Source organism: Crotalus tigris, unplaced genomic scaffold (genome assembly GCF_016545835.1).
Source record: "Crotalus tigris isolate CLP2741 ecotype Arizona unplaced genomic scaffold, ASM1654583v1 scf7180000024437.13266115, whole genome shotgun sequence".
Taxonomy (NCBI): Eukaryota; Metazoa; Chordata; class Lepidosauria; order Squamata; family Viperidae; genus Crotalus; species Crotalus tigris.
The window spans coordinates 1,845,905-1,866,357 of record NW_024100606.1 but is presented as its reverse complement, the minus strand read 5'-3'; the positions used below and the strand labels follow the sequence as shown (position 1 = coordinate 1,866,357).

Genomic DNA, 20,453 nt, shown 5'->3' with positions numbered 1-20,453 from the left:
GTTAATCTTAACCCAACAGAATATAGAAAAAATAATTATTTTGTTTTATTTTTTAATTTTTATTTGGTGTCAAGAATCACTTGGTGAGATGGGTGGCCATACAAACAAACAAATTAAAAATTACTGGTCATGTATCATTTCATTTTATTATTTACTTATTATATTTGTATACTCCCAACAACTCAGGGAGGTTAACAGGTACAACATAGGAAACAAAAACAATAGTAAAACCAGGGAACAAAGGATAACCTCAAATCAGCACCAAAGCCTTCAACTTGCAAGCAAGGCAGTTGACTCAACAAGTAAAGCAATAAGTTGAGAATGGCCAGTACCAACATTAATCACTCAGTCTGGTAGCTGCCAGATATCATTTAAAAACTCAGTGGTCTCAGAGCATATACTTTATTGATGAGCTATGGGCAGTTTGCAAAAGACATTATTAGAACCCATAATTTTATATGGACCCTTACAATGTCTCTGCTGCATAAGTAAGATCAGAACACCATTACTGCCATTTTTTGCAAAACTAAAAATAGACCTTATGTGTAAGCCCTGAGGATACCCTCTTGATCAAGAGTGTCAAACTGCCGGTCCACGGGCCAGACACATCGCGCAGAAGCCGTGTCCACCCCATTGCCGGCAATGGCAAAACACTCCTGATACATTGCACTACGTCACGTGACGTTGCGAGTTTGACATGTCTGCTCTTGATTAATCAATTTGCACGTCAAACCTGGAGAACAAATGACATAAAATGGCATTTTTTCTGGCTGTTCTACAGCTATGGGACTTTCTTCTCATCCAGAAACTCATCAGAGATTTGAGTGTTTGAACAAAAGATTATAAATAGTTATTTAACAAACAAGGGCCTTGTCTCGTGCCTTTGAACTGTTGATATACTGTATATTACAGACTGTAGTTGCAATTCCAATTTCTATTTAAATATCTGCTAACATCAATTCAAGCTGCCATTCTTATTGAGCCCTAAGGAAAGAGCAGGCCAAAAATGGGATGAAGAAAAGAATATTAAAAACAATCACACAGATTCTAAATACTCCCCACCCTCCCAGCTGCATCTCTTTGGTTGACAAATCTTCTGGAAGAACATCCAATCTACTTCAGGGCAAGGGGTGAGGCACACACCTAAAAATCAAGCTAGGGAGGGGGTAGAGATGTGGAACTGCCCCATGCCCTGTACCCACTTACCTGACAGCCAGGCATCTCCTCGCAAGTAGACTTCTTCTGCGGTGTCTTCTGCAGCCAGGCTTTTCTGGAAGACCACTGCAGCCGAGAACAGAGCTAGGATTGAATCTATAGCTCGGTACTTGACTGGTGTTATGTCCTGAGCCTTGCAAACGGGCTCGGGGCGTTTGCAGGCAGTCCCGGGCAGGTGCAAGCTGCCCGGGACCAGACAGGCTGTCGCCAGCGCCTGTGCGCATGCGCGGGTGCCGGCGCGGGAAAAGTAACACATTGACCCGGGAATTGCCTATATAAGAGGCTGGGAGCTTTTGGGCGTTGCTGAAGCCTTCACCTGTAAGCTGAACACAGAATAAAAGGAAACCTGAGAACTACAACTGCTTCTCGTGTCCGCTTTTCGCCAAGGATTCAACACTGGCGACGAAGGTGGGATGCCTTACATCGCCTGGAAAGGAAGAAGTGTAAGCTTACCCAAGTGAGTCCTGAGCGGCGGAACGGCGTTGACTCGGCAGCTACCCACCAATCCAGTGCGCATTCGGGGGTAGGCTGGCTGATAGACCCGTATCCTGAAAATGGCAAAAGTTGGAAGGCTTTCGGAATTCGACGTCTCACATCCAGAGCGGTGGGAGTCCTACGTAGCCAGGGTGGAAAATTACCTCAAGGTAAACCAAGTGAGGGAAGATAGCTTGAAGGCTGCCACCCTGCTTTGTGTCTGCAGTCAAGACGCCTTCGAAATCGCAGAGAACCTTGCAGCACCTGTCCCATTAGAGTCTGTCAGCTACGCAGATCTAAAGAAGCTATTGAAGGAGCACTTCCAGCCCAAGATGTCCGTCATCGCATGGCGCCACACCTTCGAGCAGAGGGATCAACGATCCGGAGAGTCGGCCAAAGAATACATCGCCGCATTGAGGAAGGCTGCCAAGCACTGCGAGTTCAAGGACCTCGAAGAATGACTGAGGGACCGATTCGTGTGCGGCTTAAGGCATTGAGATCTACAACAGAGGCTTTTCGCCAAAGAAGACTTGTCCTTCCAAGATGCCTTAAGAGAGGTCACCGCAGAAGAAGCAGCAGGCGGCGCCGTCGAAAACATGCGGCCGATCAGGAACAGTCCAGATGTTGCATCCGTGCACCAAGAGGATGTCCAAGGGAACTCCGAGGAGGATCCGGATGAGGAAGTCGACCATCTCCACCCCACGAAGGAAGGGAATCAGAAAGGAAGCTCTGCAGCTCCCCTCATGCATCGGCTGTGGAGGTCACCACAGGAGAACCGACTGCAAGTTCCGCTCCGCTATCTGCCGGGCGTGCGGGAAACAAGGACATATTGCAGCTGTGTGTCTGGGCCGATGAAAGGTACAACCTCAGGAAGAACTGCGCCTGAAAGGTACCAGGGTCCCCAGCCAGAATAGGGTAGGTTTTTGCGCTTCGCGAAGAAGCATCTTCAGGACAGGCACACACAAGCCCATCAAGAAAAAGCTGTCACTCAAGGTGAAGCTACAAGGGGTTCCATTAACTATGGAACTAGACACGGGGTCTGCCCTTTCAATCATATCCTTACATACATTTAGGAAGATTTGTTCCGGCAGTGGAACTCAGGCTAAATTAAGGCCTTCAGACATTGTGTTAACAGACTTTCAAAATTCGAGAGTGTGTGTTAAGGGGGAGGCCACCCTTAACGTACAGTATAAGAATTTTGAAGGTCCACTAGACCTATTAGTAGTAGGGGGTGAACGAACGAGTTTCATAGGACTCGATTGGTTTGAAGCCTTGGGGATACACGTCACGGGGCTCAACAGCTTACAAACACTCGACCTACAGGAAGTCTGCAAAAAATTTGCAGATGTCTTCAGCGCCCAGCTGGGCACATTCAAGGGACCCCCTGTGTCCTTAAAACTAGACCCCACTGTCACTCCCATTAGAATTAAAGCAAGAAGGGTCCCTTTTGCTTTAAAGAGTAAAATTGACACTGAGTTAGACAAACTGATCCAACAGGGAATCCTAGAACCTGTTGATTCCAGCCCTTGGGAGACCCCCATTGTCACGCCTCTAAAGGCAAATGGGGACATTCGCATTTGTGCTGACTACAAATGCACTCTTAATAAGGCATTGCAGCAACATGCCTATCCTGTTCCTGTGGTCAGTCATATTCTGGCCTCCCTCAAGGGGGGGGGCACGTTTTTGCAAAGCTTGACCTAGCTCAAGCGTATCAACAGCTGCCTGTTGATGATGATGCTGCTATAGCTCAGACTATTGTGACCCACAGGGGAGCCTTTAAGGTTAAAAGGCTACAGTTTGGAGTGAATATCGCTCCTGGGATTTTCCAAAGCGTAATGGAAAACACACTACGGGGCATACCGGGGGTTTGCCCCTACTTTGATGATGTCTTAATTGCAGGAGACTCCACACACATTCTAGCTGAAAGGCTAAGGGCTGTTCTGTTAAGGTTCAGGAAAACAGGCCTCAAGCTCAAAAAAGACAAATGCAAAATTGGGGTGCCTTCTACTGAATTTCTGGGATTCAAAATTGATGCTGCTGGGATTCACCCTGCTGAATCCAAACTAACTGCCATTTTAGAAGCACCTAGGCCAAAGTCTAAGGCCGAACTTCAGGCCTTTCTGGGCCTCCTGAATTTCTACAATTCCTTTCTTCCACATAAAGCTAGTGTAGCTGAGCCTCTTCACAGGCTATTAGACAAACAAGCAGTGTGGCAGTGGTCACAAACACATGAGGCTAGTTTCAATGAGGTCAAGGCCTTACTCACTTCTAACAGTGTACTTGCACACTTCAATGAGTCCCTTCCTGTGTGCATCGCTTGTGATGCTTCCCCTTACGGGGTAGGAGCCGTCCTGAGCCACCTCAGGTCTGATGGAACTCAGGTTCCTGTTGCATATTACTCCAGAACACTGTCTTCTGCTGAGCGCAACTACGCTCAGATAGACAGGGAGGCTCTGGCTGTTGTTGCTGGAATTAAAAAATTCCATGATTTCTTGTATGGCAGGCATTTCACGGTCTTCACTGACCATAAGCCTCTGCTGGGACTGTTTACCACACGTAAACAAACTCCCCAAATCATTTCCCCTAGAATGCTTAGGTGGTCTATTTTTCTGTCTGCATATGATTTTTCCTTACTCCACAAGCCTGGGAAAGAAATGGGCCATGCTGATGGCCTCAGTAGATTGCCCCTGTCAGTAGTAGAAGCTGACCCTGCGCCAGCTGTCAACATTCTATCCATCCAAGCCTTGCCCGAGTCCCCTCTGAATGCCAGGGATGTCGCCGCTGAAACAGGCACAGATCACACACTTTCACGTGTCCTTTCTTGGGTTTTGTCTGGATGGCCTGAGCACTGCCCTAGTCCTGAGTTTCAGAGTTTCTGGTCCAAAAGGAACGAGTTGTCCACTTCTCAGGGTTGTCTGCTTTGGGGAAACAGAGTTGTCATTCCCACCTCAATGAGGACTAGGATCTTAGAGTCCCTCCATGAGGGTCATCCTGGCATTGTTCGCATGAAGGCCCTTGCGCGCAGCCACTTGTGGTGGCCTGATTTATATAAGGACATTGAGGCTAAGGTGCATCCATGCCACCTGTGCCAGCGCTCTCGCCCAGAGATGCCCCAAGCTCCTGTGCATAGATGGGAGGATACACAGTCCCCATGGTCTAGGGTGCACATTGACTACGCTGGGCCCTTTCAGGGCCAGTTCTTCTTGGTCCTCGTTGATAGTCATTCAAAATGGCTTGAGGTTGTACCTGTCTCATCCACCACCACTGCAAAGACTATTCAGGTTCTGAGGGGGATTTTTGCTGCACACGGGCTCCCAGATGTCATCGTGTCTGACAACGGCCATCAATTTACTTCCTCCAAATTCCAAGCTTTCTTACAGGCTAACATGATTCGTCATGCCACGTCTGCACCTTTCCACCTGTCCACCAACGGTATGGCTGAACGCATAGTCCGCATCACAAAGGACGCCTTGAAAAGACTCACCTATGAGGACTGGCATCACAGGTTGGCTGACTTTCTCCTTTCTTACCACACCACACCGTCCACTTCTACAGGGAGAAGCCCAGCTGAACTTCGCTGGGGGGGCAAACTTACTACGAAGCTTGATCGGTTGCATCCGGACAGACTGCCTTCATCTACCTCACATCCTAGGGCACCTAGACAACTACTTGTGGGTGCCCCGGTTTGGACTCGCAATTACGGGCCTGGTCATACATGGGTCCCCGCTTCTATTTCCAGGGTCACAGGTCCTCTATCCTACGAGGTAGCCCTGGACAACGGTCGTGTCCTGCGTCGGCACATCGACCAACTCCGCCCTAGGCGGGATCTTTCAGATGAGACTCCTGGGTCTTTTCCAGGGGGGAGGGGGACCCTTTAGAGCAAAGGGAGGGGCACGAGCTGCTGCCCACCTCCAATGATGGAGCCACAAACGGCCCATTCCAAGATTCCACGAATGCCCCAAACAGGAATTCTAAGAGCCTATCCAACTACCAGGCATTCACGCCTACTCCAGCCAGGGAGTCACCCCGGGGGTACAATCACTATTCACCTGCACAGCACAGTACTCCAGTCAGGGAGGATACCTGGGAGCATCCCAATAAATCATACCCCGCAAGAGAGCTGGCACATAATCCCCAGAGTTGGCCTGACCTTACCCCAAGTCCTACAGGGGGTCAAACATACAGGGAGGTGGTCGAGGAACCAAGTCCCGACCGCAACACCTCTAGCCCAAATCAGGGAGTAACTGAGTTTTGGGAAGGTACAGAAACCCACACGAGCCCGGACACAGAACGGGGTTTAGGGAATGGACAGCCTCCTGACAGGTCTTGGACGGACCTAGGAGGTTCTACAGAGATGCCCAGCAGTGGCTATCACTTCAAGGGGCCCGAGGGCCTACAGCTAGGCAGGTCAACCAGGTCACAAAGTGACAGAAGCCCTGGCCTGACGAGCCCGGTGGGCGCGCGAGCAGGCCAGGCATTGGGGCACAGTCCTTGGAAGGCACCAAGGCATGATAAGGAGAACAGGCTCACGTCTCCCCTCAGTCAGGGAACACCTGTCAGAAACCCAGAGCTGAGAAGGTCACAGAGAGCAAGGAAATCTCCTAAATACTTAGAGGATTACATAACATTGCTGGCCAAACAAAAGCCAGTAAACAGTAGAAGCACTGGGGAGTAGAACATTGCATCAAGAAATAATTGTATGTTGGTAGTAGTCTTAGCCCGGGGGAAAGGGGTGTTATGTCTCGAGCCTTGCAAACGGGCTCGGGGCGTTTGCAGGCAATCCCGGGCAGGTGCAAGCTGCCTGGGACCAGACAGGCTGTCGCCAGCGCCTGTGTGCATGCGCGGGTGCCAGCGCAGGAAAAGTAACACATTGACCTGGGAATTGCCTATATAAGAGGCTGGGAGCTTCTGGGCATTGCTGAAGCCTTCACCTGTAAGCTGAACACAGAATAAAAGGAAACCTGAGAACTACAACTGCTTCTCGTGTCTGCTTTTCGCCAAGGACTCAACAACTGCAGTGGCCTTCTGGAAAGGCCTGACTGCAAAATGCAGGCCAGAGCTCCATTCTGAGCTTCAGAATGAAGCTGCTCCTTTGGCTGCAGAAGAAGTGGGCCAGCTGGGTGGGCCTGCAGGTGCCAGAGGTGAGTATAAAAGACATTCCCCCCCTACAAAAATAAGACCTGGTGCCTCTTTTGAAAGCAAAAAAAAAAAAAAAGACCCGGTTTTAATTTCGGGGAAACATGGTAGGATTTTCTGAACTGTAGGTAGGTAAGATCAAGAAATAGAAGCAGCAAGGATTCCAAGGATGCATTTTATTGCCATAGCGTAGAAAAATAGAATCTTGAAAGTCTGTCAGAGTTTCTCTCTGCTCTTTCTCTTACCAAAAAAGGTTAAGGCAGGGATATTTTGAGTTTCTTTCTCACACTTTCCACTTTATTAGGACTGAGTTATCTTTTGTTTTTCTGTCAGTGATTCATTGCTCCCTTTCTCCGCCCTAGGCGGGATCTTTCAGATCCTTTAGATCCATGTTTCTTCTGACTGGTTAAATCCACCTGGGAGATAACACATGGTTAGGTCCCGGTGGCAATGAATTTATCTTTGAAAGAGGCAGTGATATGCCCCTTCCTTGTCACTAGCCCCAATTACACTGGATAATTTTTCTCCAGTCTCCAAACTCCCATGGGGAAGCATCACCATCAGATGGATTAGTAACTGGCTGACCAATCACACTCAACGTGTAGTCCTTAATGAATTTGCATTTACAAGGGGGGAAGTATGCAGTGGGTTACCTCAAGGCTCAGGCCCAGTACGCTTCAATATCTTCATAAATAATTTGGATGAGGGGATAGATGGGGAACTCATCAAATTTGCAAATAAGCTGGCAGGAATAGCCAACACTCCAGAAAATAAGCTGAAGATACAGATGGATACAGACTTGAACATTGGGACATATCTAACAAAATGAAATTCAGTGATGATAAAAGTAAAGTTATACCACTTAGGTTAAAAAAAACCAAATGCACAGATACAGAATAGATGGTACTGGCTCAACAGTAGTAACTGTGAGAGGGACCTCAGAGTCCTAGTGAACAATCACTTAAATATGAGCTAGCAGTATGCTGCAGCTGCCAAAAAAAATCTAACACAGTCCTTGTTGTGTCCTGGGCCTGATGAGGAAACTCAGCAGGCCCAGAATTGTTGCGAATGGTCCCAGGCATTCTAAAAGCTGCCCGGGACCAGACAGAGCGGCGCCAGCCTTGCGCGAATGTGCAAGGCACGAAGAAAGAAGAACTCTTATTGGTTCACTCTGTCCGGGGTTCAAGCCCTATAAAAAGGCCTGCGTGCCTTTTGCTTTTTGCTTGGAGTTGGAGTAGGAGAATAAAGCATTGTTAGTTGTCACCATGTGTCTTCATCATCTGCACGCGAACGGAGAATATAACACTGGTGACGAAGGTGGGATCCTTTGCAAGCTGAAGAAAAAGATTTAAGGACTTACCCAGGAAGTCCTGAAGAGGGGAAGACAGCGTCTGAGTCAGTGTCCCAGCTTGCCAGTATAGTGTCGCTGGAGGGTGAGCTTGGCTAAAGGACCCTTTCCCCAAACAGCAGCTTGTAGAGGAAGCGAGTGGTGAAGGTCGTACAGTTACAATGTTGAAGATTGGCCGCTTGACTGATTTCGATGTCTCCCACCCAGAGAGATGGAATTCCTACGTAGCACGGGTGGAGAATTACTTCAGAGTAAATCAAATTAGAGAAGATGGCCTGAAGGCAGCAACTCTTTTGTGTGGACAAGAAGTTTTTGACATGGCAGAAAATCTGGTGGCCCCTGCACCTCTGGAGTCAGTAACATATGCTGACTTGAAGAAAATGTTGAAGGAACACTTCCAGCCGAAGTTATCCGTCATTGCTTGGAGGCATGTGTTCGAGCAGAGAGACCAGAGGCCGGGTGAATCTGCTGCGGACTTTATTGCGGCCTTAAGGCAAGCAGCCAGGCCTTGTGAGTTCAAGGATCTGGAAGAGAGGCTGCGAGATCGCTTTGTCTGCGGCTTAAGGAGCAGAGACTTACAACAAAAGATTTTTGCAAAAGAAGATGTTTCCTTCCAAGACGCGTTGTGAGAGGTGGCAGCGAAGGAAGCAGCAGACGGAGCTGTGAAGGCCTTGCGCCTCGCCAGGAATCCTCCAGATGCAGCTATCATCCATCAAGAGGATGCTCGAGAAGGATCAGAAGTGGATCCTGAAGAGCAGGTCGACAGACTTCACCAGCCAGCTGAGAGGAGGCAGAAGGGACGTCCAGTCAAGGCCCCAACATCTCTTCAATGCTTCATGTGCGGAGGACGCCACAAGCGAGCTGATTGCTGGTTCCGTTCTGCCATTTGCCAGGCATGTGGCAGGCAAGGCCACATTGCATCCGTCTGTCTGGGTCGCAAGAAGGTTCAACCTCAGGAAGAATTGCTTTAGAAAGGTACCAGGGTCCCCAGCCAAAACAGGGTGGGTTTCTGCGCATCGCGCAGAAGCATTCTAAGAACAGGGACACACAAGCCCCTTAAGAAGAAACTTTCCCTTAACGTAAGGTTGCAAGGGGTTCCCTTACTAATGGAGTTGGATACAGGGTCCGCTCTTTCCATTATTTCAATTAATACATTTAAAAGGATTTGCAGCAGTAGTGGCCTTCGAGTTAAACTCAGGCCATCGAATCTAATACTCATGGACTTTCAAAATTCTATGGTGTGTGTTAAGGGGGAGGCCACCCTTAGGGTACAGTATAAGGATTTTGAAGGTTCCCTAGATGTGGTGGTTGTTGGGGGTGATCGTACGAGTCTTATTGGACTCGATTGGTTCGAGGCTCTGGGAATCCAGGTAACTGGCTGCACAGTTTGCAAATGCTGGGCCTTGCAGAGGTTTGCCAGGAGTTTGCAGATGTGTTTAGTTCAGAGCTAGGATCCTACAAGGAGCCTCCCATTTCACTACGGTTAGACCCAACCATCATGCCTATCAGGGTTAAGCCTAGGAGGGTACCTTTTGCCCTCAAGGGTAAGATAGATGCTGAACTGGACAAATTGCTCCAGCAGGGAATTTTAGAACTTGTGGATTCTAGTCCATGGAAAACTCCCATAGTAATGCCTCTAAAGGCTAATGGGGAAATACGTATATGTGCAGACTACAAGTATACACTGAATAAGGCGTTGCAACAGCACGCTTACCCAGTCCCTGTTGTAAGCCACATCCTGGCTTCCCTCAAGGGGGGGGGGCGGATTTTTGCGAAACTTGATTTGGCACAGGCCTATCAACAGCTACCTGTTGATGAGGCAGCTGCAGAGGCCCAGACTATTGTAACTCACAGGGGGGCCTTCAAGGTCAAGAGACTGCAATTTGGGGTCAATGTAGCCCCTGGCATATTCCAAAGTGTCATGGAGAGCACACTTCGAGGTATACCTGGGGTCTGTCCCTATTTTGATGACGTCCTCATTGCTGGGGAGTCATCTCAAAATTTAGCAGAAAGATTAAGGGCTGTCTTGCTTCGTTTTAGAAAAGCAGGCCTTAAGCTAAAGCAGGATAAATGCAAGATAGGAGTCACTTCCACTGATTTCTTAGGTTTCAGGATTGATGCCCAAGGCATTCACCCTGCTGAAGCTAAACTACAAGCTATTCAACAGGCCCCAAGCCCCAAGTCCAAGAGTGAGCTGCAAGCCTTCTTGGGGCTCTTAAATTTTTACCATGCATTTCTCCCACACAAAGCTGCAGTGGCAGAGCTGTTACATAGGCTTTTAGACAAGCAGGCTCCTTGGCAGTGGACTAAAATCCATGACAAGAGTTTCAATGAGGTTAAGGCCTTGCTCACTTCTAATGCTGTTTTAGCGCATTTCAATGAGCAACTGCCTGTTTGTATCACATGTGATGCATCTCCTTATGGGGTGGGAGCAGTACTTAGCCATCTGAAGGCTGATGGGACACAAGTCCCTGTGCCCTATTATTCAAGGACTCTGTCATCTGCAGAGTGGAATTACACTCAGATTGATAGAGAAGCCTTGGCCATAGTGGCTGGCATAAAAAAATTTCATGATTTCTTATATGGTCGCCATTTCACTGTCTATACAGATCATAAGCCTCTGTTAGGGTTGTTTACTACTAACAAACAGACACCACATATCATTTCGCCTCGTATGCTGAGATGGTCCTTTTCCTGTCAGCATATGACTACACTCTAGTTCACAAACGTGGAAAAGAAATGGGCCATGCAGATGGCCTAAGCAGATTGCCTTTAACTCAGGTAGAAGCAGACCCTGCTCCTGCCGTAAATATTCTTTCCATTCAGGAGTTTCCTGAATCATCCCTAAATGCTAGGGACGTGGCTGCTGAAACTGCCACTGATCACATGCTTACACGCGTGCTGACATGGGTGTTGTCAGGATGGCCTGACTCGTGTCCAGATGCGACATGTCAAAGTTTTTGGCAAAGGAGACATGCTACCACTGTCTATCTTTAATGGGTGCCTTTTATGGGGTAGCAGGGTAGTAATCCCAGCATCATTGAGGTCTAGAATTTTGATCTCTCTGCATGAGGGACATCCTGGGATAGTCAGGATGAAAGCGCTTGCGCGCAGCCATCTTTGGTGGCCTGGACTCGATAAAGCCATCGAGGCCCAGGTGCACAAGTGCCAAGTGTGCCAATAGTCTCGGCCTGAAATGCCTCAGGCACCAGTACATAGGTGGGAGGAAACTCAAACCCCATGGTCTAGAGTGCATATAGATTACGCTGGGCCCTTTCAGGGGCAATTCTTCCTGGTTGTCGTTGATAGCCATTCTAAGTGGCTAGATGTTGTTCCTGTTTCCTCCACTACTACTGCCAGGACCATCCAGGTGCTGAGAGGAATTTTTGCATCACACGGTCTTCCAGATGTTCTGGTTTCAGATAATGGCCCTCAATTTACCTCTTCTGAGTTCCAGGCTTTTCTTCAGGCCAATCTGATCCGGCATGCAACATCGGCTCCTTTCCACCCATCCTCCAACGGAATGGCAGAGAGAATGGTGTGCACCACCAAAGATGCCCTCAAGAAACTGACTTACGGTAACTGGCATCACAGGTTAGCTAACTTTCCTCTTGCACACTGCACCACACCTTGCACAACCACAGGGAAGAGCCCAGCTGAACTCCTCTGGGGTCGCAGACTCTGGGCTAGGAACTATGCTCCTGGTCATCTGTGGGTTCCTGCTGTCATCTGTAAGATTTCTGGACTTCTATCATACGAAGTGACCTTGGGAGATGGCCACATCCTGCGGCATCACATCGATCAACTGAGTTGCCGGTTGTCCCCTGTGGATTCCGTCCCTGCCTCTGCTCTTGGGGGGGAGGGGACCCAGGAATTCCGCACTTTAGGTCAGCCTCCAAAGACACAAATCTCACACTTCAGATCAACTTTATGAGACACAATCTCACTGTTCCTGGGACGTACTGCAGGTCGCTAGGGATTTCCCAGGGGAGGTGCAAGGACATCATCAGAGTTCAGCTATTGCGCCAAACAGGGAGTCATGCATATCCGCAAGAGCTCCAAACAGGAATTCACCTGAGGTGGGGTTTGCCATTGAGGCGGCTCCTGACTCTGGCACCTTGGCCACAGGGGACTGGGAGTATTGGGACACACCTGCAATGCAGGTCATGTCCGAGACTGGTTGCAGGCTCGAGGGACTAAGTTCCCTGGAGCCATGCAGAGTAGTTGGGGAATCCTCAGCTAATTCAGAGGGTTGAAGAATTTCAGCTAGTCTCATGGAGCCTGGGGAGAGCTCTGGCAATTCTGCTGGCACGCCTCACTAGGGGTCACTTGCAAAACTTGTGCATAAAAGTCCTGGTCTAGTGAGCCCAACAGACGGGCCGGTAGGCCAGGTACCCTTAAGAACAAGTCGTGGTCTGCCTAGTCGGGCAGGTGAGCTGACAGGCCAGGCACCCTCCCTAACTTTGCGTAGGTCACAATGGGCTAAGGCCCCTCCTAAACATCTAGGCGAATATGTGAGGTTCTTGTCAGTACAAGGGACTTTACAGGTCTAGGTTGAGGAGATGGGACCCTTTGCAGGGTAGAAGATAGACACGCAAAATCCACATTAGAGAGTGGGTTGGTTGGCTAACTCTGTTAGTAGAAGAAGGGTGTCTGCATGTGAGCAGACTATTATTTTCTTTTGATTTATTTTATTATGATAGTAAAGAAATTGGAATTGTGTGTGTTCTATCCAGGGGGGAGGGGTGTTGTGTCATGGGCCTGATGAGGAAACTCAGCAGGCCCAGAATTGTTGCAAATGATCCCGGGCATTCTAAAAGCTGCCCAGGACCAGACAGAGCGGCGCCAGCCTTGTGTGCATGTGCAAGGCGCGAAGAAAGAAGAACTCTTATTGGTTCATTCTGTCCAGAGTTCAAGCCCTATAAAAAGGCCTGCATGCCTTTTGCTTTTTGCTTGGAGTTGGAGTAGGAGAATAAAGCATTGTTAGTTGTCACCATGTGTCTTCATCATTCGCACGCGAATGGAGAATGTAACAGTCCTAGATTGCATTAACAGAGGGATAGAATCCAGATCATATGAAATGTTAATACCACTTTATAATGCCTTGGTAAAACCACTTTTGGAAAGTTGCATCCAGTTTTGGTTGCTACAATATAAAAAAGATGCTGAGATTCTAGAAAGAGTGCAGAGAAGAGCAAAAGAGATGATTAGGGACTGGAGGCTAAAACATATAAAGAACTATTGCTGGAACTTTGTATGTCTAGTTTAATGAAAAGAAGACTAAAGGTGACAAGATATTTGTGTTCCAATATTTGAAGGGCTGCCACAAAGAAGCAGGGGATCAATTTGTTCTCCAAAGCACCTGAAGGTAGGACAAGAAGCAATGGACGGAAACTAATCAAGGAGAGAAACAACTTAGAAATAAAGAGAAATTTACTGACTGTCAGAACAATTAATTGGTGGAACTGCTCGCTTTCAGAAATTGTGGGTGTTCCATCACTGGAGGTTTTTAAGAAGAGATTGGCTTGGCTTATATGGTAAGAAAATACTTATAGTGGGACTTTATGCACCAAATCAGCAACAGGAACAATTTTATAGATTGCTACATCAAAAAATAACTCTGCTGGACTACAGATCCGTGGTATTAATGGGTGATTGGAATGGTGTCTTAGATATACAAAGGGACAAGAAAGATTCTTCTCCTCTTTTTAAACAGGCAAAACTACTTAAAGCCTTTTTTGACATGAAAGAGGACTGGGAATTAAGGGATTATTGGCGGGAATGTAATCAAGAGGAGAGAGACTTTACCTTTTTTTCAGATAGACACCAATCCTTTTCAAGAATTGACTTTTTTTTTATCACAACGGATTTATATAATAGAGTAAAGAATGTTAAGATTTTTCCCAGGTCGCTGACGGATCATAGTCCAGTTTGGATGGAGCTGATTCAAGAAAAAGAGGAGAGAAGATCTTGGAGGGTGAATGAGAACTTATTCAGACAAGAAAAGAATGTTCAAAAGTTAAAGGAGTGTTTAAAGGATTATTTTGCTTTAAATATGTATAAGGGGACTTCAATGTCAATGGTATGGGATGCAGGTAAAGCATTCATGCGTGGGATCTTGATAAAAATGAATAACTTTCATAGGCAAAAGCAGACTCAGAAACGTAAAGAATTGGAAGATGAAATTAAATTAAAAGAAAAGTCTTTGATTTTAAATCCTTCAGATGAAGGGATTAAAGAATCTATAAAGTTGTTAAGAACATAATTTAATATGTTGATGGCAGATCAATCCGCAACTAATTTATTGTTTATGAAACAAAATACATTTTGTAATGCTAATAAACCAGGGAGATGGTTGGCCTATCAATTAAGAAAGAAACAGAGACAGAGAATAATAAACAAAATAAACTATAAGGGCAAATTAGTGTTTCAGAAGGAATTGATTAAGAAATCTTTTTTAGATTACTATCAGAAATTATATAAATCTACGAATGTGCAAATCTTAGATATAAATAAATATTTAAGTGAGGCCAGCCTTCCCAAATTGACAGAGGACCAGAAACAGGAAATTAATGGTTTAATTACTAATGAGGAAATTGCGACAGCAATTAAACAATTGAAACCAGGGAAAGCACCGGGTACGGATGGGTTGACATCTGTTTATTATAAAGCTTTAATGGAAGAGATGATCCAACCATTAGGTGATCTTTTTAATGACATTTTACAGGGTTCAGAGATTCCTCCCTCATGGCGTAGTGCTTTTATATCTTTGATTCCAAAAGAGGATCAAGATCTTACTTTACCAAAGAATTATAGACCTATATCTCTTTTAAATGTTGATTATAAGATATTTGTAAAAATTTTAGTAAATAGGCTTATGAGGGTTGTGCATCATCTTGTGCATAAAGATCAATCTGGGTTTATAACTGGTAGGTATATGAAGAATAATGCTAGACAAATCATTAATTTATTAGAATATCTAGACAAGAATAACCAAGTTTCTGCAGGGCTGATATTTTTAGATGCTGAAAAAGCCTTTGATCAATTGAATTGGCATTTTATGTTAAGAGTAATTGAAGAGATGAATTTTGGTGAAAAAATATTACAAGCTCTTACGGTAATATACCAAAAACAAACGGCACAACTTATTGTTAATGGAGGTTTGTCAGAGGTTTTTACAATAGAGAAAGGTACTAGACAGGGATGTCCATTATCACCGTTGTTGTTTGTTTTAACATTGGAAATATTGTTGATTAAAATTCGAGAGTCGCAGGAAATAAAAGGAATAGAAGTTAACAAAAAAGAATATAAGTTAAGAGCTTTTGCGGACGACTTGGTGGTTACTTTGTCGCAACCTACTTACTCTGTAGTAAAGTTATTGCAGTTGATTTATCATTATGGCTCGGTTTCGGGTTTTAAGATTAATGTTAATAAGACTAAAATCCTACCTAAAAATATGACTATTCGGGAAAAGCAGATTTTGGCTAACCTGACGGGTTTTGAAATTGTCAACAAGGTAAAATATTTGGGGGTGATGTTATCTGTTTCTAATGCAAAATTGTTTAAAAATAATTATGAAAGGTTGTGGGTTAGTGTACAGAAAGACTTGAGGAATTGGGAGAAGTTGCAATTACCTCTCATGGGAAGAATTGCAGTGATAAAAATGAATATTCTACCCAAGTTTCTTTTTTTGTTTCAAATGTTACCAATTTTGAAGAATGAGATTAACTTAAGTGAATGGCAGAAAGGAATCAATAAATTCATTTGGGTAGGGAAAAAGCCAAGGGTTAAGTTTAAAATCATGCAAGACTTCCGTGAGAGAGGTGGACTCAAGGTACCGAATTTGAAATTATACTATGATGCGGTGGTTTTAACATCAATCAGTGATTGGGTAAATTTAACAAACCTTGAGATACTCCATTTGGAGGGATGGGACTTACTTTTTGGCTGGCATGCCTATTTAATATTTAATAAAAAAGTGGATCGGGCTTTTAAATCTCATATTATAAGAATTTCTTTACTTAGGGTTTGGAGAAAATATTATAAAAGTGATTTTAAAGTACCACTATGGGCTATACCTTGGCATGCAATAGAAGGAATAAAAAGAGGTGTTAAAATGGACATGGTGTCTTATACACAGTTACTTAGATGGGATGGACAAAATTGACAGTTAAAATTACTGGAAGAGTTAGTACATGAAAATATTACTTATTCTTGGTTTCAATATAGACAATTAGTAGACAGATGGAAGATGGATCGTACGGTGGGTTTTCTCAGAGAAGATGAAAATCTTATTAAGCAAGTGAAGGACCAAAGACTAACTCATATTAAGAGAATTTATGGGGTCCTAGTGGAATTGGATTCAGAAACAGAATTAATTAAAGATTGTATGATCAGATGGGCGCAAAATTTTGGTGAACCAGTCCTACTGGATACCTGGGAAACCATTTGGGTGAGAAATGTTAAATTTACACAAGCACAGAATTTAAGGGAGAATTTTTATAAAATGTTTTATAGATGGCACCTTGACCCACAAAAAATGTCTTTTATGTACCCTGACCTACAGCCTAAATGTTGGAGATGTGGTTGTTTGGATGCCACCTACTATCACATCTGGTGGTCGTGTAGAAATATAAAAGCCTTTTGGATTAAGATATGGTGGAATATTCAGAGAATTTTTAGAAGGAGGGTAAAATTTACTCCACAATTATTTTTGTTAGGTATAGTTACTGATTGTGACACAAAGGAGGTTATATTGAGGTTAAACTTGATTACAGCCGCAAGGCTGTTAGTAGGACAATATTGGAAGAAGGAATCTTTGCCTACTTTGCAGGAATGGTTTCTTAAAGTGTCTTATTTGGTGGAAATGGCAAAGATTTCGGCTTTCTTAAAAGAACAATCACAAGAGAAATTTTTTGCTGTTTGGGATAAATGGATAAAGTTTATACAATTTAAATTGGATATAAAAAAATATTATTTAGCTTTTTTATAACTTTTATTTTTATATACATACATATATCTTAGTTATACTCTCTTTTTTCATATACCTTTTTTATTTTTTTTTTAATTAAGCCTATATTCTGCTCTGGGAAGCTCTGGGGGGGGAGGGAGTGGGTGTTTTGGGGGGGGTAGGGGAAGGGTTGTTTTGTTTTGTTTTGTTTAGTTTCTTGTCTATGTTGTTGTTGTATTGTTATTCTTTTGTTTTTTTGTTAAAATTTATAAAAATTTTCAATAAAAAAAAAAGAAGAGATTGGATAGCCATTTGTCTGATATGCTTGAGCAGAGAGTTGGACTAGAAGATCTCCAAGAACTCTTCCAATTCTGTTACTCTGCTTTCTTTGGGGTAATTTCACTCAATAGTTCCACTTGGGGGCTAATTCCACCTTTCCTTGTAGAAAGGGAGAGATGGAACTTTAGGCTCGTGATTTGGATCTCTTATTCCTATTTAATCTTAACCTATTCTTATTTAACATCTACCAGGGATTATTGGGTGAGGGCATGGAGTCAGGTATCATCAGTATGCTGATTTGTACATTTGTATATTTTGTACATCTTGATTCCTGGCCATCCAGGCAATGTTATCAATGTGCTGTCCCAGTACCTGGGATCTGTTAGGATGTAGAAGGGGAGTTAACAAACTTAGGTTTAAGCTTACCCAGGCCATATTGATTTTCACAGAGCCCACTGAGCATAATCAGAAATGCTCTGTATTCTTGTCCAAACATACCTCCTTCTCTCTCCAATATGCACGACATTCTTTGGGGCATTTATTTATAAAAAGTGTTATTTCTAACTTTAGAAAGCATACAGAATATAATTTTTGTAGAATATAAACTATTTTGAGAATTCATTCATTCATTTGTTCATTCAATTTCTATAGCTGCCTAGCTCAGTCAATGACTTTGAATGAGTCAATGAACTACCTAAGTGCTAAAAGGTTAAGGTGACCAACCGTCCTCATTTAGGGAGGACAGTCCTCCTTTTCTAAGTTCTATCCTCCCTCAAAAAGTGTCCTCCTACATGTCCTCCTTTTCGATATTTGAAGATTAATCTACCCAGGGCTTTTTTTTCCTCATAGAATGCTCAGAATGGCGTTCTGGCACCTTTTTTTGATGGTTTTTTTTCAACTTTTGCATGAGCTGTGCTACTCCCCCTATTGGCTTTTGAAAGCCAATAGGAATTGCTGCTGAGCGCGCCAAAACACCTGGATGGCAAACTTTGCACATGCAAGTTGTCTGTATTATTGTTGCAATGAATAAAATGTTTCTTTTATTTATGATATTTTTTTCTTCAATTTATTTGTGTCCTTTTCATTGTATAAAAGTTGGTCATAAAAGGTAGTCTTTGAAGTTGTCATGATGCTTCAGGTTTTTCAAATTATATTCTATAATATTCAAATAATGAATATATTATCATTGCTAATAATATAATTGCTCATGACTAGGAATAGCAAGTTGGAGAGTGTACAACAAGTAAGTGAATAACTAATGAATTGTTTTCCACTGTTACTCACCCAATGTGGTTTGTTCTCAGGGATATCTCTAATTCCCGAAGAACCTGGGTAGATTCTTGAACTCGTCTCTTAAACTGGGTAAAGAAAGCAAATCAAATCCCGTAGAAATTACAAACCTGGCATATATTTATCTACCTGTGACTTACTTATGAACTATATAATAATTCTGGGTTTGAAAAAGTTATCTAGGCATCAATGGGAAATAATATAGATACCACAAGGAATTTCAGACTGTGAGCATGCCTTGCACTCAATAGTGAATTACAAAACAGTCCTTTTGCTGCTTGCATTTTCATATTGATTGCAGGCAGATTATGGTTATGAGCAAAGAAAAATCATAACCCAGAAAGCAAATAAAAATACTCCAGATAAAGGCATCTGTTCAAATAAAGCCTATGGCTCAAATTTTAAATAACTTAAGACTATAGGAACTGTGAGTTTCTGGCAGGTACATCAAGGCATTCAATTCATTCAAAAGTGATAATTTTTTTATTATTAAAATGTGATCTATCTCTTCAACATAAGGTTGTCTGCACATTTCCTATTTTGCTCACATCACAATAATTCCTGCAAATTATATTTCCATGTGTCTGGCCAGACCCAGAAAGAAATACTGTGCATGCCATTGCCAGTCTATCTTTTGTGTTAGATGCACAAAATAATATAATATAGAATATGTAAATGTGCTCTCCCCCACATCCCACACCCCTATCAGCCTTTAGCATCACTGGCTCTGTGTAAAGGATCCTGTAACTGCATTTCTTTTTCCAATAATGCTCATTGTATTTTATCTACAATTGCTTTTATTGTTTGCAATCTAATGAAGGATTGTTACTCTAAAATACAAATAGCTGCAGTAAATAAATAAATAAATTTGTTACTGCATGCAGAGTAGTAATTTCTACTCATTCCGGAAATCAAAAAGCTTTTTAAAAATCCAGTTGTATTTGTTACTGAAAATTTTTGTTTGGTTGCTGGGTTTTGCTCTGTTTTACCTAAAAGTAAAATCAGACTTGGGGAAGAAAATTATGATAATCGGCTGCTAATGGTTTGTCAGCAAAAGAACATCTTTTTTAGTTTTACTATATATAAAATTAGATAGCCTGTGTCTCATAGGGTCATCTTTTCAGAGATATTTCTTTACTAGATTTCCTCTATGGCTCAATTATGACAGAATATCTATTTATTGCCTTCACTGGAAAAAGCTGGGATATATTCAGAGATGTGTCTGCCTTGAAAATAGCCCATGCTGAACTATGTAGCACAAACATCAGCACAGGAAATGTTTTATGATATTTTGTATTATGTCATAAAGTGTTTTATGATTATTTTTATGTCATAAAATGTTTTATAAAGTTTGCCACATTTGAAATCTACAGTAATCACAGGTCCAAGATTCTGTAAGTTAGTCCATTTGAGGTACATTGGTTTCAAAATTATTGCCCTATGATGCAGCATTTTGCCAGGTTAAAGGTTATGGGAATGAATGTTTTAGACATACAGTATATAGATTTCCAGTTGAGAGAGAATAGAAAGAACAGGAAAGTAATTATGGGAGGCAGAGAATATGAAATGGCCATATTAGCCACAAGTTACCTTTCCACTGAATCCACCTGTGTCTAGATAGCTCTTCAATTTCTGGATATAGGCAGATGGTGGGTTCTTGACCTGGAATCGTTCCTATGGATAGCCACAGATGGGGTGGAAGAAGAGAAACAACACATTTTTTTTTTCATTAAATCCATAAGGAATAGAGAAGATTCTGAA

General features: G+C 43.5%; 1 protein-coding gene across 7 annotated transcripts in view; it reads right to left on the bottom strand.

Moving 5' to 3' along the window:
• Window positions 1–20,453, bottom strand: part of FMNL1 (formin like 1) — a 112,534-nt gene that overhangs the window by 57,942 nt on the left and 34,139 nt on the right. For 5 of the 7 annotated variants that reach the window (XM_039331319.1, XM_039331322.1, XM_039331320.1 and 2 more), the window contains exons 3-4: window positions 20,283–20,366; window positions 18,687–18,760 (exon numbers count right to left, since the gene is read on the bottom strand). In XM_039331319.1, coding sequence (XP_039187253.1) covers window positions 18,687–18,760; window positions 20,283–20,366 — 158 coding nt within the window. The remainder of the gene's footprint in view (window positions 1–18,686; window positions 18,761–20,282; window positions 20,367–20,453) is intronic. The other 2 variants (XM_039331325.1, XM_039331326.1) reach the window with 1 other exon arrangement.